The sequence below is a fragment of the Mesoplodon densirostris genome, chromosome 5 (assembly GCF_025265405.1).
Source record: "Mesoplodon densirostris isolate mMesDen1 chromosome 5, mMesDen1 primary haplotype, whole genome shotgun sequence".
In the NCBI taxonomy this organism is placed as follows: Eukaryota; Metazoa; Chordata; class Mammalia; order Artiodactyla; family Ziphiidae; genus Mesoplodon; species Mesoplodon densirostris.
The window spans coordinates 143,593,532-143,614,604 of NC_082665.1; the positions used below are offsets into that span (position 1 = coordinate 143,593,532).

At 39.8% G+C, this 21,073-nt stretch overlaps 1 protein-coding gene across 1 annotated transcript in view; it reads left to right on the forward strand.

The window, feature by feature from the left end:
• SLC9A9 (solute carrier family 9 member A9) overlaps window positions 1–21,073 on the forward strand; it is a 556,059-nt gene that overhangs the window by 188,944 nt on the left and 346,042 nt on the right. The window contains exon 6 of the mRNA XM_060100216.1: window positions 880–985. Coding sequence (XP_059956199.1) covers window positions 880–985 — 106 coding nt within the window. The remainder of the gene's footprint in view (window positions 1–879; window positions 986–21,073) is intronic.

Genomic DNA, 21,073 nt, shown 5'->3' on the forward strand with positions numbered 1-21,073 from the left:
GCCATACAGCAGGCTGCCAAAAATGAATCCTCAGGTCTTGCTTTTAGGATCATTGAGTCCATCTTTATAGATGAGTGTGATCTCGAGAGAATGAGAGCCAGGTGCCGACTACCTCTCCCTTCACAGGAATAAGTCGCTGCGACAGCATTCATTCATTCATTCACTTAGTCATTCACGCATCAAACATTTATTGAGCGTTTGCCAAGAGCTCACAGTCTCTTCTGTGATATGTTCTGTGATCCCAACTTCTGGGATCAAAAAGGAGTGACCCGGGTCTTTGCTGAGGGATCAGCGGGGGTGGAGGGGAAATTTGAAAGGCTTTTAAAGATTGAATAAAGGTTTTTTGTTTTGTTTTGGTTTGGGTATTTTTTGGAGCAAGAAGTGTGTGTGTGTGTGTGTGTGTGCATGTGTATGTGTCTGTGTTTATGTATTTAAGGAAGGAGGGGAACAGTAGCACTTGGATGGGAAACAAATAGCTGCTCTGGTAAAGTGAATCAAAATGCCAAGGTAATTAAAAAATGACACGTGTTTCGGAAATTATGGCAAATTCCTTGTGGCTTGAGGGAGGCAGCAAAGGGTGGTTAGGGGGTGGGAGTGGTGCAGACAGAGATGTTGGAAGGTAACGAGCGTGAAGATTATAGAAGACTTGTACCAAGGAGCTCAGACTTTCTCTTGTAAGCAGAGAGGAGCGAGCCCAGAGAAATCTCTAAGCAGGGGAGTGAACAGTCACATCGTTTTTTGATTAAAGGTTCGGTGCGTGTATAGTGATGGATTTGAGAAGATGAACATTTAATGAGTGCTTTATACAGGTGACCACAACCAAGGACAAGTCCCTGGCCACGTCCCAGCTAACTCTGCATATCTGTGTGTCTTCCCTAGTGACGGTGTTGGCCATTTTCCATGAACTGCATGTCGACCCTGACCTGTACACACTCTTGTTTGGGGAGAGTGTGTTGAATGATGCAGTTGCCATAGTCCTTACATAGTAAGTACCAGAATTGGCCTGTGCTTCTTTGACCATGTAAAATATGCTTCTACTTGGTGATAATTCCTAGTGGCTTTAATAGTATCTTTTCTGTTATGTCATAGAGATAGTCAATTTCTAACTTTTAAGGAATTATTATCACAGAAGAGCTCCAAGAGTAGGAACATTTCATTAGCCACTTAATTTCTAACACCATTAATAAGCTTCATGTTTCCAGCTTATTACAAGATACTACTCAAAGGGTAACATTTTTTTTTTCTTGGTGTATGTATTTAGCTGATTCACTTAGGTTTCCTAAAATGCACATGAATAAGCTTTCTTCATTTCAAATCAATATCATTTAATGTTTTCCCTTAAGTCGCTTTCCAGGTAATAGACTAATAGAAACCGTTGTATTTATACTAATTTTGGCAAATTGGAGATAGAAGTTGAGAGTCAGAATATTCTTTATTTATCAGTGCAAATGTAACACGTTATAGGAACACACACGTTTTAAAATCATCGCGTGACAAGTAAAAATAATGGAGCTTCGTCTGCTAAGAGTTAATGTAATTTTCCCTTCATCCTGGAAGAATTTTCTTTTCAAGATGAGAACTAGTACTCTTTCCTCACCTCCCCTTTAGATGTTTACCATTTATATTTAATAAATGACACTTTGGTGGCTTTCACTATGTCAGAGGTCTCTTCTTGGCTTTAGATTAAGACCAACATTTTGGGCAACAGTCAAATACCCTAGAGGAAGGTAGCTATCTAATAATTAAATGTGACAACAAGATTCAATTCAGGGTGTTAATTACTTCAAATGCATTTGAAAATGTATTGCAAAGTAACAAAGGATTTTTAAAAGTCAGATCACCCAGAGGGGCGTAGGAAACAACAGAGCAGCACTGTTCTTTCTTTCTGCCAGCTGACATTTCTTAAGGCTGCCACCCTAAAGTTACCACTGAATTCAGCAATTTTCAAGAAAGAGTCTCCAAAAAAACGTATATTTTACCTGGCTACTGCGAAGTGCCTCCCCTGCATTAAAGGAAAATACCAGTGAGTGCAAATTAAGAGCAAAAGCCGTGGCAGATTCACAAATGCCAGAGGATGCTTTTAAAGAAACACCAAGAACAATTAATTAAAACATCAGGGATCTTTGTCCAAGATATACTAGTATTAAAGGAACATTTGGAGGAAAAATTTTAAAAATCTGCTGAGTCCCTCATCTTCACTTCCTGAGCTGCCATGTTGTAAAAAGGCCAAGCAAAGCAAAACGACTAAAGCACAAATGAGCCTTGGGAAAGAATCATGCAGCTACAGCCAAGGAAAGGTTTGGCCTTTCTACTTTCAGCACTACCATGCACAGTAGTTTTCCATTCAAAATGCAGACTCCAAGGATGAATGTTGACACTGTTGAGCACAGTGCTGGGGGGCATTTGAAACAGTCCATTTAAGATCTCCTCAGGTCAATATGTGGTTATTACTGGTAGCGCCTTTTCTACCCCCCTATCCATGTGCTTCATGTCTTAATAAAATGTGTTTCCCACCATGGCAAGGTCCTTTACTTTCTAGGCACCAGACACTTGCCATTCTAGCTGAAATCTTGTGCTTCCCAGCTTTGGCATTTCAGGTATTGCGCAGAGTGACCCCAGTGAGTTTCAACTTAAATAAAGATAATTCTAAATTAGGAATACTTGACACGGAAACTTCCACACATTCAAACCTGCAAGCTCGTTCTTCCACCTGGTGCATTTGGACTCCACCAGCCTCTTCCAGGAGCTCTACTTAGCATTCATGTACAACTGTCCCTCTGTATCCACAGGGAATGGGTTCCAGGCCCCCTGTGGATACGAAAATCCACAGGTGCTCAAGTCCCTTATATGCAATGGCATAGTACAGTCAGCCCTCTCTATCCGTGGGCTCCATGTCTGCTGAGTCAACTAACCTCGGATTGTTCGATGAGGAACCCGAGAATACGGAGGGCCTCCTGTAACTAGGTTACCCTGGGTCTAGACTCTCTGTCCCCCTGTGCCGTCTGTTGACCATTTCTTCTTTCACCTTACACAATCCTCCATGTGTTTTACTCTTCACTTTTCTCACTTGCTTCTTAAACTTAGTTTACAGCACGTATGACAATCTCTTTTTTTTTAACATCTTTATTGGAGTATAATTGCTTTACACTGTTGTGTTAGCTCTGCTGTATAACAAAGTGAATCAGCTATACGTATGCATATATCCCCATATCTCCTCCCTCTTACATCTCCCTCCCACCTCCCTATCCCACCCCTCTAGGTGGCCACAAAGCACCAAGCTGATCTCCCTGTGCGATGCGACAATCTCTTTTTATACGTCTACTTACACACACATTCCCTCTCCTTTAATGCTGCATCCCCACCATCTCTCTTCCAACTATCTTCCAGTTCCCATGAAAGAACCCTATTTAACAGTCTTCCATGACTTTCAGACCAGGAGTTCAAACATTGGTCTCTCCATTTTTCTCTTCCTTCACTCTAACTTCGCATAGTAGCCAGACACGTCTCTCTGGCTTGTAGCCTCATGCCTTTCTTCACAGGCGCAAAGCTCTCTCTTCCCAACTCCTGCTTCTGCCCAATCAAGTCTTTCACCATGTACCTCAGTCGCCTCCTCTGGGAACCACTAGGCCACATGCTAAGTCCCTCCTCCACCTCTGTATGTGCCTCCATCGATTCCTTGCCAGCTCAGCCATGAAATTTTGGGTTTACACGTATATTTGCTTTTCTAGATAGTAACTTTCTGAAGATGGAGACTTTGCACTTGAAACGTATATTAAAAGAGCAAATGAAAACCTCCTTGTATTTTCCCTTTCTCAGTTCCATCTTTGTGTGGTTTTTGAAGTTCAAGAATAGAGGTAGAGCTTTTATTGTACCATGGAAAGGAAAAGACACATTTTGATGTGAACTCAAGCACAGTAAATGACCTAAATCATCAGCCACTATGGCCTTGGCAGTGACTCCAGAGCCTCTTTGGAATAGCCACACACTTTCATTTGTCTTTCCATCTTCTACAAGCAAATCTCCTTGCTTAAGAACCATCCTCTTAGTATTTAAAAAAGTTTTATTGTTAGTTTTTTGACAGTAATGTGCTCTAGTATTTCTCATTCAAATACAAAGTAATTTAGCCACATTTTAGATTAAATCAGCTTTTCTGTGCTAATCTAAGAAGCGACTAACTAATTATAATACTTCTTCTTAGGTTAAATGTGCTCTGAATTTCAGACAACTAATTTATAATTGAATTTGATGACCACAATTCTTGTACACAGCAACACGTGGTGGGTGGTGTCCCTAAGGCTTAAAATGATCCAGAATTATCTTAAGATAAAAGTAACTTTATTTAACAAAAAAGTTTTGAAATTAGCTTTTCTCTGATCCATGCTATTATTTCAAGTATATAGGGAATGTCATACCCAAATATGTATGTGTGTTGGTTCATGAATGAATTCCATGTGATGGATTTACATTTCTAAAGATTGTGTAATAGACTGTGAAGGAAGGCAAAAGATATAATGAAGACATTTTGAAAGGTGTGTGTTTTTGAATCCTGAACAAAGACATTATTTTCAGAGACACCATGGTAGGGTAGAAAGAGCCCTAGATTTAAGTCAAAAGTGGTGGTGTCGGGATTGTCACGAATTAACTGTACAATTATTACAGTTGACATGAAATCAACCCAAACTGGAGTAAACACAAGGGGAGTCTGTGTTGGCTGATGTAACTGAACAGCAGGAGTATAAATGGCTCAGGAAAGGATCCAGTGAAATGAGCTGAGCTCTCACCTCACTCAGCTTCTTCAGGGTTATCTCCCTCACTCAGTCACTAGATAGCTGCCAGCGAGTCCCAGGGCTGCATCTTTCTTCAGGAGGATAGAGCAAGAATCTTTGTCCCATTATTCCCAACATAAATCTTAGTACACCTTATAGATTCTGATGCTATTCCAGACCCACTTGTGGCCAGGGAAATGTGCTTCATTTACTATCTCAGGTCTAAGTCACATTGTTCATAAATTCAGGGCAGTAATTAGTTTTACTTGGAAGCACATGAACTGAGACTGGGGAAAGATGGGATTCTTGCTTAGAGTAATACTGCCACAGAAAAGGAAAAGTGGATGCTGGTCAGAACCAAAACAAAACAAAACAGAACCTTAAAGACCACGACAGCGACTTCATATGGCCATAAACTCTTCATGCTTGTTTCCTAACCTATAATATGTAAGAATAGTTCTGTATACATTACAAAATTATTCTGGGCAATAAATAAAGCAATATATTTGGAAAGGCTCTATAATCTATATAAGCTACATAATCTATGCTTATAAATATATATACTTATTATAATTTATATAGTCATGTATATCAATATCTTTCATTGTACTTACACAGATCTCTCTGGTTTCTTTGTTATGACTAAAGATAGGCCTGCTTCTAGTGAAGCATTCCGTCATAAATATGGCATTTTATGATCCAAGGGATAGAGAGAATAACCATTTTTACATGTGATTTCCCCCATTAGGAATGAACCACTTAGTTAAGATACACTGTCTAAAGAACTAGAGGTTGAAGTATATTACTTAAAGTTATACAGGTACTCACAACCAAAACTGATATTACTTGTGGAAGTTAATTGGAGGACAAGAGAGAGAAAGGCAGGGCTAAGTTACCTAAAATGTCACATCTCTCACAGTAAGAAATCAATATATATGTGCGGAGTTGATAAATCAAGAAATGGAAGTATATACATATTATTTAGAGTCATGGGGCAGCCATCAGAAGAAATGGTTAAAAGGAGATAATTTTGCTATTGTAGGACCATGACAAAGGGGGAAAAGATAATTTAACTCTTTATGTCCTTTCATACTGTCTGAATGCTTGTATGTGTTTGAATTATATTTATCTAAAACATTCTTCAGGTGATCAAATATCAAAATAAAAGCCAATTTATTTGATGAGAATAGAGTCAAGCAATCCTAGCAGGCAAAATTCACTACAAATAAAATTAAATGACAAAGGATAAACCAAGGAAAGCAGTTTCAACACACATATTTATAGGTTAATAGTCCTTATAATATATATAATGATTGTTAATCTTTTTAATATACCAAATGTACTAGTTATGTTACCTGAGACAAATTACTTATCCTCTCTGTGCACCAGATGTGTCATTTATAAAATAGGGGTGGTAACAGCACTTATCTCGTTGGGTGGGATTAAACATAAAGCTCCTGGAACAGGGCCTGGCTCATAACACTCAATAAACATTAGATACGTACTGCTGATATTACTCCTGTTATAAAAGACCAATAAAGAAAAGGGAAGGGCTTGCCTGGTGGCACAGTGGTTGAGAGTCCGCCTGCTGATGCAGGGGACGTGGGTTCGTGCCCCGGTCCGGGAAGATCCCACGTGCTGCGGAGCGGCTGGGCCCGTGAGCCATGGCCGCTGAGCCTGCGCATCCAGAGCCTGTGCTCCTCAACGGGAGAGGCCACAACAGTGAGAGGCCCGCGTACCGCAAAAAAAAAAAAAAAAAAAAAAAGGAAAAAAAAAAGAAAAGGGAAGCATAATAGAAAAATGGACAAAGGATATAAATAATGAACAAGAGAAGAAACAAAAATGGCTGATGCTCCACTAAATAAGATCGCCTTCACTAGTAATAAAACAAATTACATACCATTTTTTGCCTAGCGAATCTTCAAATTTTCAGAAGTCAAAAAAGAACAATCATACTTGAGGTAAATTGGAGTTTGGAGAAATGGGAACCCTCCCACATTACTGAGCAAAAAGAGAAAAGTGATAGAACTTCTACAGAGGCAATTTGGTGATATTTACAGTCATTAGATTTTGTGAATCCTTTCATCCATTTATTTTATTCCTGGAAATTTATCCTAAGAAGCAGTTAAGGGCATGCACAAACATTTCTCCATGAAGATGAATGCATTGATTTGAACAAAAAGTTGTACATAAGTTACTAGTTGGTTGAATAAATTATAATATATTAAGATCATGAAATCGTATGCAGACATTTGAAAAATGATAGAAAAGGAGTGTTGATGTTAAAAGATATTCACGATATATTTTTTTAAGAAAATAGGAAAATTTTTTAATGGTGTATACTCTAAGATTTATTTTGGTTAAAAAAAAATCACAGCCAAATTCATGTGTGTGTATGCATGTGGGTGTATAATTAGAACACATTATTATTTATGTACAAAATCAGAGTGTTAGGTGGCATCACAGGTGATTTTTATTTTCTTCTATTTGCTTGTATATATGTATTGGAAATAGATTAAACTACTTATGATCGACTCTGGTCCAAAGAATCCCCCGTTAACATACTTGAAAATTGGCAATCTTCATTTAAATGCAGATTCTACAGAGGTTTAAGTTTGAAATCTTTTTCTACCCATGAAAGAGAAGAAAGAGGATGATGACTTGTTCTCAGCCATTTATCTGTGAAACTAAAATATTGCCAGTATTGTACTGAAACATCTTCTTGTAAAATAATTCCACAGTATACAAATGCCTCCAGATTTTCTTAGAGATAAAATAAGAACCTCATTAAACAGCTGGCTCTTGGATGATAATAAATACATACTAGGTACCTTTATTTTCTACTAAGCAAATGCTTACAAGGAAATTTAATATAGATTATTGAAAGAGATGGAGAAATGGACACCATTTTCTCATTTTAAATAAGAGTGTTATGCTGCTTAGAGGCTCTTACTAGAAAATGTCATTTCAAGTGTGATACTGGTGAGTGCTTGGCACTTAAGAGTGAGTGACATTTTGAAAGACCACATTTCTTATAGTCCATGCATCTTAAGGGAAATTTAACATGGAAATTAATGGGATGGCTGTGAGACTCCAAGTACCATGCGACTAACAGGAACCTTGAGATGTCATCCAGCCATTTGACAAAAATGTACTGAGGGACTTCCGGGTAAGATGGCGGAAGAGTAAGACGCGGAGATCACCTTCCTCCCCACAGATACACCAGAAATACAGCTACACGTGGAACAACTCCTACAGAACACCTACTGAACGCTGGCAGAAGACCCCAGACCTCCCAAAAGGCAAGAAACTCCCCACATACCTGGGTAGGGCAAAGCGGAGAGATTCCCGCACAGAGGATCGGTGCCGAGCGGCACTCACCACCCCGAGAGGCTTGTCTGCTCCCCCGCCGGGGCGGGCGGCGCTGGAGCTGAGGCTCGGGCTTCGGTCAGAGCGCAGGGAGAGGACTGGGGCTGGCGGCGAGAACTCAGCCTGAAGGGGGCTAATGTGCCACAGCTAGCCGGGAGGGAGTCCGGGAAAACTCTGGAGCTGACGAAGAGGCAGGAGACTTTTTCTTCCCTCTTGGTTTCCTGGTGCGCGAGGAGAGGGGATTAAGAGCGCCGCGTAAAGGAGCTCCAGAGACGGCCGCGAGTCGCGGCTGAAAGCGCGGAGCCCAGAGACGGGCGTGGGACGCTGGGGCTGCTGCTGCTGCCGCCAAGAAGCCTGTGTGCGAGTGCAGGTCACTGTCCACACCGCCCTTCCGGGAGCCTGTGCAGCCTGCCACTGCCGGGGTCCCGGGATCCAGGGGCGGCTTCCCTGGGAGAACGCACGGCGCGCCTCGGGCTGGTGCAACGTCACGCCGACCTCTGCCGCTGCAGGCTCGCCCCGCACTCCGTGCCCCTCCCTCCCGCGCCCCTCCCTCCCGCCCGGCCTGAGTGAGCCGGAGTCACCGAAGAGGCTGCTCCTTTAACCCTGTCCTGTCTGAGCGAAGAACAGACGCCCTCCGGCGACCTACACGCAGAGGCGGGGCCAAATCCAAAGCTGAGACCCAGGAGCTGTGAGAACAAAGAAGAGAAAGGGAAACCTCTCCCAGCAGCCTCAGAAGCAGCGGATTAAAGCTCCACAATCAACTTCATGTACCCTGCATCTGTGGAATACATGAATAGACAACAAATCATCCCAAATTGAGGAGCCAGGAGTCAGTGCTGTGCCTCTGAGGTGGGAGAGCGAACTTCAGGACACTGGTCCACAAGAGACCTCCCAGCTCCACATAATATCAAACGGCGAAAATCTTCCAGAGATCTCCATCTCAACACCAGCACCCAGCTTCACTCAACGACCAGCAAGCTACAGTGCTGGACACCCTATGCCAAACAACTAGCAAGACAGGAACACAACGCCACCCATTAGCAGAGAGGCTGCCTCAAATCATAAAAAGTCCGCAAACACCCCAAAACACACCACCAGACGTGGACCTGCCCACCAGAAAGACAAGATCCAGCCTCATCCACCAGAACACAGGCAGTAGTCCCCTCCACCAAGAAGCCTACACAACCCACTAAACCAACCTTAGCCACTGGGGACAGACACCAAAAACAACGGGAACTACGAACCTGCAGCCTGCAAAAAGGAGACCCCAAACACAGTAACATAAGCAAAATGAGAAGACAGAAAAACACACAGCAGGAGAAGGAGCAAGATAAAAACCCACCAGACCTAACAAATGAAGAGGTAATAGGCAGTCTATCTGAAAAAGAATTCAGAATAATGATGGTAAAGATGATCCAAAATCTTGGAAATAGAATAGACAAAATGCAAGAAACAGTTAACAAGGACCTAGAAGAACTAAAGACGAATCAAGCATCGATTAAAAACACAATAAATGAAATAAAAAATACTCTAGATGGGATCAATAGCAGAATAACTGAGGCAGAAGAACGGATAAGTGAGGTGGAAGATAAAATAGTGGAAATAACTGCTGCACAGCAAAATAAAGAAAAAAGAATGCAAACAACAGAGGACAGTCTCAGAGACCTCTGGGACAACATTAAACGCACCAACATTCGAATTATAGGGGTTCCAGAAGAAGAAGAGAAAAAGAAAGGGACTGAGAAAATATTTGAAGAGATTATAGTTGAAAACTTCCCTAATATGGGAAAGGAAATAGTTAATCAAGTCCAGGAGGCACAGAGAGTCCCATACAGAATAAATCCAAGGAGAAATACACCAAGACACATATTAATCAAACTGTCAAAAATTAAACACAAAGAAATCATATTAAAAGCAGCAAGGCAAAAACAACAAATAACACACAAGGGAATCCCCATCAGGATAACAGCTGATCTCTCAGCAGAAACTCTACAAGCCAGAAGGGAGTGGCAAGACATACTTAAAGTGATGAAGGAGAAAAACCTGCAACCAAGATTACTCTACCCAGCAAGGATCTCATTCAGATTTGATGGAGAAATTAAAACCTTTACAGACAAGCAAAAGCTGAGAGAGTTCAGCACCACCAAACCAGCTTTACAACAAATGCTAAAGGAACTTCTCTAGGCAAGAAACACAACAGAAGGAAAAGAACTACAATAACGAACCCAAAACAATTAAGAAAATGGGAATAGGAACATACATATCAATAATTACCTTAAATGTAAATGGACTAAATGCTCCCACCAAAAGACACAGACTGGCTGAATGGATACAAAAACAAGACCCATATGTATGCTGTCTACAAGAGACCCACTTCAGACCTAGAGACACATACAGACTGAAAGTAAGGGGATGGAAAAAGATATTCCATGCAAATGGAAACCAAAAGAAAGCTGGAGTAGCAATTCTCATATCAGACAAAATAGACTTTAAAATAAAGACTACTAGAAGAGACAAAGAAGGACACTACATAATGATCAAGGGATCAGTCCAAGAAGAAGATATAACAATTGTAAATATTTATGCACCAAACATAGGAGCACCTCAATACATAAGGGAAATATTAACAGCCATAAAAGGAGAAATCGACAGTAACACAATCATAGTAGGGGACTTTAACACCCCACTTTCACCAATGGACAGATCATCCAAAATGAAAATAAATAAGGAAACACAAGCTTTAAATGATACATTAAACAAGATGGACTTAATTGATATTTATAGGACATTCCATCCAAAAACAACAGAATACACATTTTTCTCAAGTGCTCATGGAACATTCTCCAGGATAGATCATATCTTGGGTCACAAATCAAGCCTTGGTAAATTTAAGAAAATTGAAATTGTATCAAGTATCTTTTCCGACCAAAATGCTATGAGACTAGATATCAATTACAGGAAAAGAGCTGTAAAACATACAAACACATGGAGGCTAAACAATACACTACTTAATAACGAAGTGATCACTGAAGAAATCAAAGAGGAAATTAAAAAATACCTAGAAACAAATGACAATGGAGACACGACGACCCAAAACCTATGGGATGCAGCAAAAGCAGTTCTAAGAGGGAAGTTTATGGCAATACAATCCCACCTTAAGAAACAGGAAATATCTCGAATAAACAACCTAACCTTGCACCTAAAGCAATTAGAGAAAGAAGAACAAAAACATCCCAAAGTTAGCAGAAGGAAAGAAATCATAAAAATCAGATCAGAAATAAATGAAAAAGAAATGAAGGAAACGATAGCAAAGATCAATAAAACTAAAAGCTGGTTCTTTGAGAAGATAAACAAAATTGATAAACCATTAGCCAGACTCATCAAGAAAAAAAGGGAGAAGACTCAAATCAATAGAATTAGAAATGAAAAAGGAGAAGTAACAACTGACACTGCAGAAATACAAAAGATCATGAGAGATTACTATAAGCAACTCTATGCCAATAAAATGGACAACCTGGAAGAAATGGACAAATTCTTAGAAATGCACAACCTGCCAAGACTGAATCAGGAAGAAATAGAAAATATGAACAGACCAATCACAAGCACTGAAATTGAAACTGTGATTAAAAATCTTCCAACAAACAAAAGCCCAGGAACAGATGGCTTCACAGGCGAATTCTATCAAGCATTTAGAGAAGAGCTAACACCTATCCTTCTCAAACTCTTCCAAAATATAGCAGAGGGAGGAACACTCCCAAACTCATTCTACGAGGCCACCATCACCTTGATACCAAAACCAGACAAGGATGTCACAAAGAAAGAAAACTACAGGCCAATATCACTGATGAACATAGATGCAAAAATCCTCAACAAAATACTAGCAAACAGAATCCAACAGCACATTAAAAGGATCATACACCATGATCGAGTGGGGTTTATTCCAGGAATGCAAGGATTCTTCAATATACGCAAATCAATCAATGTGATACACCATATTAACAAACTGAAGGAGAAAAACCATATGATCATCTCAATAGATGCAGAGAAAGCTTTTGACAAAATTCAACACCCATTTATGATAAAAACCCTGCAGAAAGTAGGCATAGAGGGAACTTTCCTCAACATAATAAAGGCCATATATGACAAACCCACAGCCAGCATCGTCCTCAATGGTGAAAAACTGAAACCATTTCCACTAAGATCAGGAACAAGACAAGGTTGCCCACTCTCACCACTCTTATTCAACATAGTTTTGGAAGTTTTAGCCACAGCAATCAGAGAAGAAAAGGAAATAAAAGGAATCCAAATGGGAAAAGAAGAAGTAAAGCTGTCACTGTTTGCAGATGACATGATACTATACATAGAGAATCCTAAAGATGCTACCAGAAAACTGCTAGAGCTAATCAATGAATTTGGTAAAGTTGCAGGATACAAAATTAATGCACAGAAATCTCTGGCATTCCTATATACTAATGATGAAAAATGTGAAAGTGAAATCAAGGAAACACTCCCATTTACCATTGCAACAAAAAGAATAAAATATCTAGGAATAAACCTACCTAAGGAGACAAAAGACCTGTATGCAGAAAATTATAAGACACTGATGAAAGAAATTAAAGATGATACAAATAGATGGAGAGATGTACCATGTTCTTGGATTGGAAGAATCAACATTGTGAAAATGACTCTACTACCCAAAGCAATCTACAGATTCAATGCAATACCTATCAAACTACCAATGGCATTTTTCACAGAACTAGAACAAAAAATTTCACAATTTGTATGGAAACACAAAAGACCCCGAATAGCCAAAGCAATCTTGAGAACGAAAAATGGAGCTGGAGGAATCAGGCTCCCTGACTTCAGACTATACTACAAAGCTACAGTAATCAAGACAGTATGGTACTGGCACAAAAACAGAAAGATAGATCAATGGAACAGGATAGAAAGCCCAGAGATAAACCCACGGACATATGGTCACCTTATCTTTGATAAAGGAGGCCGGAATGTACAGTGGAGAAAGGACAGTCTCTTCAATAAGTGGTGCTGGGAAAACTGGACAGGGACATGTAAAAGTATGAGATTAGATCACTCCCTAACACCATACACAAAAATTAGCTCAAAATGGATTAAAGACCTAAATGTAAGGCCAGACACTATCAAACTCCTAGAGGAAAACATAGGCAGAACACTCTATGACATAAATCACAGCAAGATCCTTTTTGACCCACCTCCTAGAGAAATGGAAATAAAGACAAAAATAAACACATGGGACCTAATGAAACTTCAAAGCTTTTGCACAGCAAAGGAAACCATAAACAAGACCAAAAGACAACCCTCAGAATGGGAGAAAATATTTGCAAATGAAGCAACTGACAAAGGATTAATCTCCAAAATTTATAAGCAGCTCATGCAGCTCAATAGCAAAAAAACAAACAACCCAATCCAAAAATGGGCAGAAGACCTAAATAGACATTTCTCCACAGAAGATATACAGACAGCCAACAAACACATGAAAGGATGCTCAACATCTTTACTCATTAGAGAAATGCAAATCAAAACTACAATGAGATATCATCTCACACCAGTCAGAATGGCCATCATCAAAAAATCTAGAAACAATAAATGCTGGAGAGGGTGTGGAAAAAAGGGAACACTCTTGCACTGCTGGTGGGAATGTGAATTGGTACAGCCACTATGGAGAACGGTATGGAGGTTCCTTAAAAAACTAAAAATAGAACTACCATATGACCCAGCAATCCCACTACTGGGCATATACCCTGAGAAAACCATAATTCAAAAAGAGACATGTACCAAAATGTTCATAGCAGCCCTATTTACAATAGCCCGGAGATGGAAACAACCTAAGTGTCCATCATCGGATGAATGGGTAAAGAAGATGTGGCACATATATACAATGGAATATTACTCAGCCATAAAAAGAAATGAAATTGAGCTATTTGTAATGAGGTGGATGGACCTAGAGTCTGTCATACAGAGTGAAGTAAGTCAGAAAGAGAAAGACAAATACTGTATGCTGACACATATATATGGAATTTAAGAAAAAAAAGTCATCAAGAACATAGGGGTAAGACAGGAATAAAGACACAGACCTACTAGAGCATGGACTTGAGGATATGGGGAGGGGGAAGGTTAAGCTGTGACAAAGTGAAAGAGCGGCATGGACATATATACACTACCAAACGTAAGGTAGATAGCTAGTGGGAGGCAGCCGCATAGCACAGGGAGATCAGCTCGGTTCTTTGTGACCGCCTGGAGGGGTGGGATAGGGAGGGTGGGAGGGAGACGCAAAAGGGAGGGGATATGGGAACATATGTATATGTATAACTGATTAAATTTGTAAAATAAAAAAATAAATAAATAAATAAAAAATTAAAAAAAAAAAAAAAAATGTACTGAGGACCTGTGTGTGCCAGACTCTATGCTAAGCATTGGTAATGTAGATGGATGGGCACAGTCACTCATCCCTACTCTCAACAGCTCCTCACTGAAACGAGGCAAAGGATAGCTAAAGCAGGATTTAATATGTGCAACAAAAACTTGCTCTATAAATTATCCCAGAAAATAGCTATGTAGGGATTGGTTCTAAACATATATCGTTAAGGAAATCTATTATTTCTCTTGGTACCATCATCTCTAAGTAGATTACAAGCTCCTTGAACGAAAGATATACTTTTCTCCATCCTCCATGACATGCAGCTAATTATCTGGAAGTTTCTCAACCTTTCAAACACAGGTGGGGACATTTTACTTATCCTCTCATTAAAATACATTCCAGAGGATGGATGTTTAATATTCTTCATACTGCTTCTTCTAAATATATGAAACGCCTTATTAGTTATCCTCACTAGCGCTACTTCTCCCACTTTACCCATAGCTGTAAACATAGAGGTGATAAGGAGATGTCTCCTTTTGATGAGAATGAACCAAAACTGTTATTACCACCGGAAAGTATAATATTTCTCATGAATCTGCTTAACTTAAAAACAAATTTCTTATATCTTGACGCATCTTTCTGAGGGTAAATCACTTTGATATTTGCCTTGGAAACTGATAATCAGCATAAAATACATTTATTTTGATGCCTGTCTAGATACTGCTGGGATACATAATTAGAAAAAAAAATATATGGTCCTTTTTGCTTAAGGACCCCTTGCCCTAACAGTCAATCCATGCCAACTTCATTTTTTGGACACCAGGTGGCACCACCTAGCAGGAATGGGACAGTGTCCTGGCATCTTTAAGAAGCTACTGGGAGGCAAAGCTCAGCTGACCTCCAGCATAACTCAGAACGCCCAGTGTTTTCTGCCCACACCCCTGCCTGCTGCTGCGGCCTTGTTTGCTTTTCCTTGTTCCTGATCCCTGGTTCCTGTTTCCTGGCTATGACTCTGGCATCTCCCCTACCCTATCTTTTAATGTCCCTGTTCAGATTCCTGGAAATTGACATTGACTTTATCCTGTGACTCCAATCCCTTGCCTCTCAGATTAGATCTAACGTTTACTCACTGCTTCTTGGGAATTCAGAACTTGCTTTGCTTCATGTCAAACCACACACTACAGACTGAACTACCAAAAATAAATAAATAAAAGAAATCCATATTGGGACTTCCCTGGTGGTGCAGTGGTTAAAAATCCACCTGCCAATGCAGGGGACACGGGTTCGAGCCCTGGGCAGGGAAGATCCCACATGCTGCGGAGCAACTAAGCCCATGCACCACAACTACTGAGCCTGCGCTCTAGAGCCCGCGAGCCATAACTACTGAAGCCCGCACGCCTAGAGCCCATGCTCCACAACAGGGAAGCCACCACAATGAGAAGCCTGCACACCACAACGAAGAGTAGCCCCCGCTCACCACAACTAGGGAAAAGCCCGTGCGCAGCAATGAAGACCCAACGCAGCCAAAAAATAAATAAATAAATAAATAAACTTAATAAATAAATTAAAATTTTTTAAAAAAGAAAAAAAAGAAATCCATATTGATGGTTTCTTATCTCAATTCCATTTATACTTTAATTTATTGGTGTATAAGTCAGATGTAAGTGCCAGAAACCCAATTCAAGTTAGCTTAAGCAAAAGGAATTCACTGGCCTATTTAACACGAGTTGGGCTGACTCTGGGCATGCCAGGATTTAGGGATTCAAATGTGGTTGTCTATTCTTTCTTCTTCTTTCTTGGCTCTGATTCCCTGAGTGCTAGTGTCATTCTTTCCTAGTACAGACAGATGACTGCACAGATAGATGACTACAAAGTAGGAGAGAGTGACCTATGGCATCTCCAGGCTTATATTGTTCTAGTTCAGAATAACACTTAATTCTCCCAATATTTGCATATCAGCCACAGAGAAGGACTCCTATTGACTCTGCTTGTATCAGAAGATCACCTCTAGGCCAATCACACAGTACTCTATGGAAATTAAACATGGTAATTGGCCAGATCTGAATGATATCCCCATCCTTGTGGCCAGTGGCATGGAATCTATTATTAGAAGAAAGTGATTGGAAGTCAAGTTTAATCCCAGAACAGCAACTACCATATTTCACAATAATGGAATGTTCCGAACATAATGAATTGAAATGAAGCACATAGGCCCTATGCCTTTACGAACTTTAAAAAATGCTTTATATATCTATTTTTGTTTTTATTTCCATTTCTCTAGGACTACACTACCAAATGTAAAATTGATGGCTAGTGGAAAGCAGCCACATAGCATAGGGAGATCAGCTCGGTGCTTTGTGTCCACCTAGAGGGGTGGTGTAGGGAGGGTGGGAGGGAGAGGCAAGAGGGAGGAGATATGGGGATATATGTATATGTATAGCTGATTCACTTTGTTATAAAGCAGAAACTAACACACCATTGTAGAGCAATTATACTCCAATAAAGATGTTTAAAAAAAAGTTTTATCTAAAAAGGCAAAAAATCTTTGCTAAATGTAGAATTGATTTGAAGGAGAGAAAAGGAAATTCCCCAGGTGTACAAGGCAAGAGTGGGAAGATACCACTGTCAGTAGCTGCATGATTTTGTATAGGACATAAACCCAGAGGTTTTGGAGCTGGAGTCCCATTTCCATGTGGAAATCAGAGCACTTTCTCTTGTAGGCTCACTCATGATAATAAACTTAAGCAAAGCTCTTTGAATAAAGCCTGGATTCTCAAAGTGGTCCCTCCATCACAGACTCTGTCCATCAGCCTTAAAAATTGGTGAGGAGGGGCTTCCCTGGTGGCGCAGTGGTTGGGAGTCCGCCTGCCGATGCAGGGGACGCGGGTTCGTGCCCCGGTCCAGGAAGATCCCACATGCCGCAGGGCGGCTAGGCCCGTGAGCCATGGCCACTGAGCCTGCGCGTCCGGAGCCTGTGCTCCGCAACGGGAGAGGCCACAACAGTGAGAGGCCCAAGTACCGCAAAAAAAAAAAAAAAAAAAAAAAAAAGTGGTGAGGAAACGTGTCATTTATCTGGATTTTGCATCAGAATCCCTGGCCTGGGAAGTTGTGTGTAGGAAATACAAGCCAATGAATTAAGATTAAAAGATTTTAGGACTATTGAAACATCTGCCCCAGCATTATTTCCCTTTCCTTATTTCTAAATATGCTAAACTTCTCTGAAGTGATACTATCTCAACCCAGACACATGGAAATCCAACAGAAAAAAAACAACCCTTCCTGAAAGTAAATTCACAATAAAAATTTACAAGCCACAAAAGGAAATAACTCCACTATGAAGAAAAGTCAGGAAATAAAAGTAAATCAGAACAAGCACCCTAAGGAACTAAACAAAAATTATAAAATCTTGAGATATATTATAAATAAGCATACTAAAATGACTAAAGAGATAAATGGAGGAACAGAAAACAAGTTAGGAAAGAATAATGCAGATATTGACATTAAATACTAAACGGATGAGATAAATGTCCTATTAAATGCAGCTGGTTAACCAGAAGATAAAGTTTGCAAATGACCCAGAATGCAGAGCAGAATTAATCTGTGGCAGTATTTGAAGAGATAATGGATGATAATTTTCCAGAGTTGAAGAGAAAAACTGAAACATCATATTATGTCCAGAGCTGGAAAAATTAAAACTAACCCACATCCAAGTGTATTATAGTGAAATATGAGATCATCAAAGACAAAGTGGAAATCTTAAAAGCAACCAGAGAGGAAAGATGAATTACTTACAGTGGAAAACAATTTGGACAGTAGAATAATATGTACAAAGTTATGAGGGAAAATAGCCTACAAACAAGGTTCTAAATTCAACTAAAGTACTATTCAAGGGAAAGAATGAAATAAAGACATTTTCAGGTAAATAGAGTTTACGACTCATAGATAATCAATTATAGAAATAAGAAACAGCTCACAAAGACTTGGGAGATAAGGAGTGGTGAGCAAAGATATTGGTGAAACAATCATAAATCTAATAAGCAATGACTGTGACAACAATAATGATGATTAATGGGGAGGGGCAAATTATGGAAGAAACAAGCACTATATTATCCACTACAGTATTCAGAGATAGTGGACATTGAATGATAGTGGACTGAGAGATGATGGATGGTATATAGAAGAAGTGGAGATACAGCAAAAGAGCTGTTTTAAAGCAATCCAATTTTCACTCAAGTAGCCATATTTACCGAAATGTTTCTCAAAATGGTGCAAGAGTCTGACAACTAATCTTTTTCAGTTTGGTTTAGAAATGCTGCAATCAATTTATACTTGCTCTGAAACCTTAGATAGTCTTTCATAATTTTAAACGGTATGATGTATTTCTATACATTAGGAAGCTGGTAAAGTATCTTCTCTGGGATCCCTCCATTTTTCTGTTGAAGATTATAGGCTGTATCCTTTGTACCTCTAGCGTCTCAAGTGTGGGACTCGTCGTGTTCTCTCTGGAGGCTGTCCTTCATCCTTCTCATTGTCTTCCTACTTTTGCTTACTCTCTGTTCTGATTTCCTCATGTTCTCTTATTGTCAGATTTATGATCCATACTAGGAATTCATCTATTCAGTTCTTGCCAATTCCTGAGAAGAGGTTACTTCCATGGGTGGAAAGCAGGGGACGTTTTCTACCACACCAGTTCTTGATATGCTGTGTGATGGAGATTCTTTTAAAAATTGTTCTTTATGTGCACAAATGACTGTGAGCTAATGTTTTAGGCAAAAAAAAAAACAGTCTTGAGAGATGAAAGAGGTTGTTCTGTCTTTTGATGTACATTGTCACCAAGTCATAGTAGTGCCTTATTTATTTTAGGCCCTGTTTGAAATTTTGGCTCTCTCTCTACACTGAAGAACCTGGTGATGTTCTCTTGTTTAGGCCTGGCATGACCAGCCATGTACTAAGAGAATGATTTGCACTAAGCCAAGTATGCATGAGGCAGAGGTGGAACCAGGGTGCTGATATAATAAACACCAAGAAGTTACTGACCCATGGACCAGACTATCCATGCTAGCATGATCAGCTCATTTTCTTTCAATAGTCAAGCTACTTAGGAAGCTGAATCATAATCAGCATCCACTTTATTAATTCACCACAGGAAATTACTGTCACCGGGATTTGAAGTACCCCAAAGATCACATGATAAAAGCAGTATTTCCTGTGGCCTGACCTGCATATAAAGACAAATAATATCCAAAGGGTTGTATGCTCAGCATGGGGACAGATGAAGGGTAGATTGATGAATCACATGTTTATCTGCATCTTTCACACAAAAGGTATTTTTTTCCCAACGGAACTTGGAATTTTGAAGTGGTAGGCAATGGCAACCACTCCCCAAATCCATACCAACGTTTAAGACATTTAAAACTATTCTACATTTGTTAGGATAACTAAACCTTGCTCTCTCCCCACTAGATAAACCTGGGATGGTCACTTGCAGTGTTTGATTCTGTGATTCTCAATTCTTCTATGACTAGTCCGTCCTTCTTCTGATTGATACATTGCACTTTTGTCACCACACATGAATGCCTTTGTCTCTAATTAATGTCCTTTAATACCTGGTGGGAGAGTTAATAGTGATTGTCTCTCCTTCTCTGTGTTGTGACCAGTGACATACATTCACAAGACAGTGGCCTAGTGATAGAGGATAGTTCATAACTGGGTATCAGGGACATCTATGAGAAGAACCAATCATGGCTTTGGCTTCACGTGAGGTAAGATTTCCAACATTGCCAAACTGGCTTCTGTTCATAACATGATCTAAAACACTACACATTAAACTTTTGGGGAGGAGGTCATAAACTTCTTTTAGAATCTGTAGAAAGCTATGGCTCTCATGTCAGAGAGAGGGAAGTGTATCTAAACAAAAAAGACAAAACTTTATATTTCAGGAGCTCTGGGTTAAGATTTTGTTTTGTCCTAAAGCATATTTTCTTTCCATTGTGTTTAAGCTTGACTTCTCATTCTGAACAACCATGAAAATGCCTTTTATTTTAGGTGATCAATTCTGAATTTTTTCCCAAGAAAAAAATTTCCAGAGAACAAGGGGTCAAATCAGTATGCGATCATAATTTTAGTCTAAATTAAAAGCTCTCTCTTGGCCTGGAGAATATAATCTGTTCATGTTATTTGGGCTCCATAATGAATTTACATGGCAGGCTTATTGCAGATTTTATGTGGGCTCTGCCTTACTGGGGCATGTAATGCTCTGGGAATCTGATTAAAACTTTGGGAAGGAGCAGCTGTTCAGCCATAGAAGGTGAACTCAGGACCCATTTTTCAGAGCATGACCATAATGCCGGATACCCTGACCTGCTATTAGATGATAAATGAACTGTCTTTGAATGCCCAGCTCCTGTGTTAATAGCTTTAAAAGATCGGTTGTTTATGGAAAAGAAGTTGGGAGCGCTTATCAATTTTCCTGTCCCGGGGGTCCTCAAATACATCATTTTTTTTCATTGCCGGAATGACAGGCAGTGTTGAAGGGAAAAGG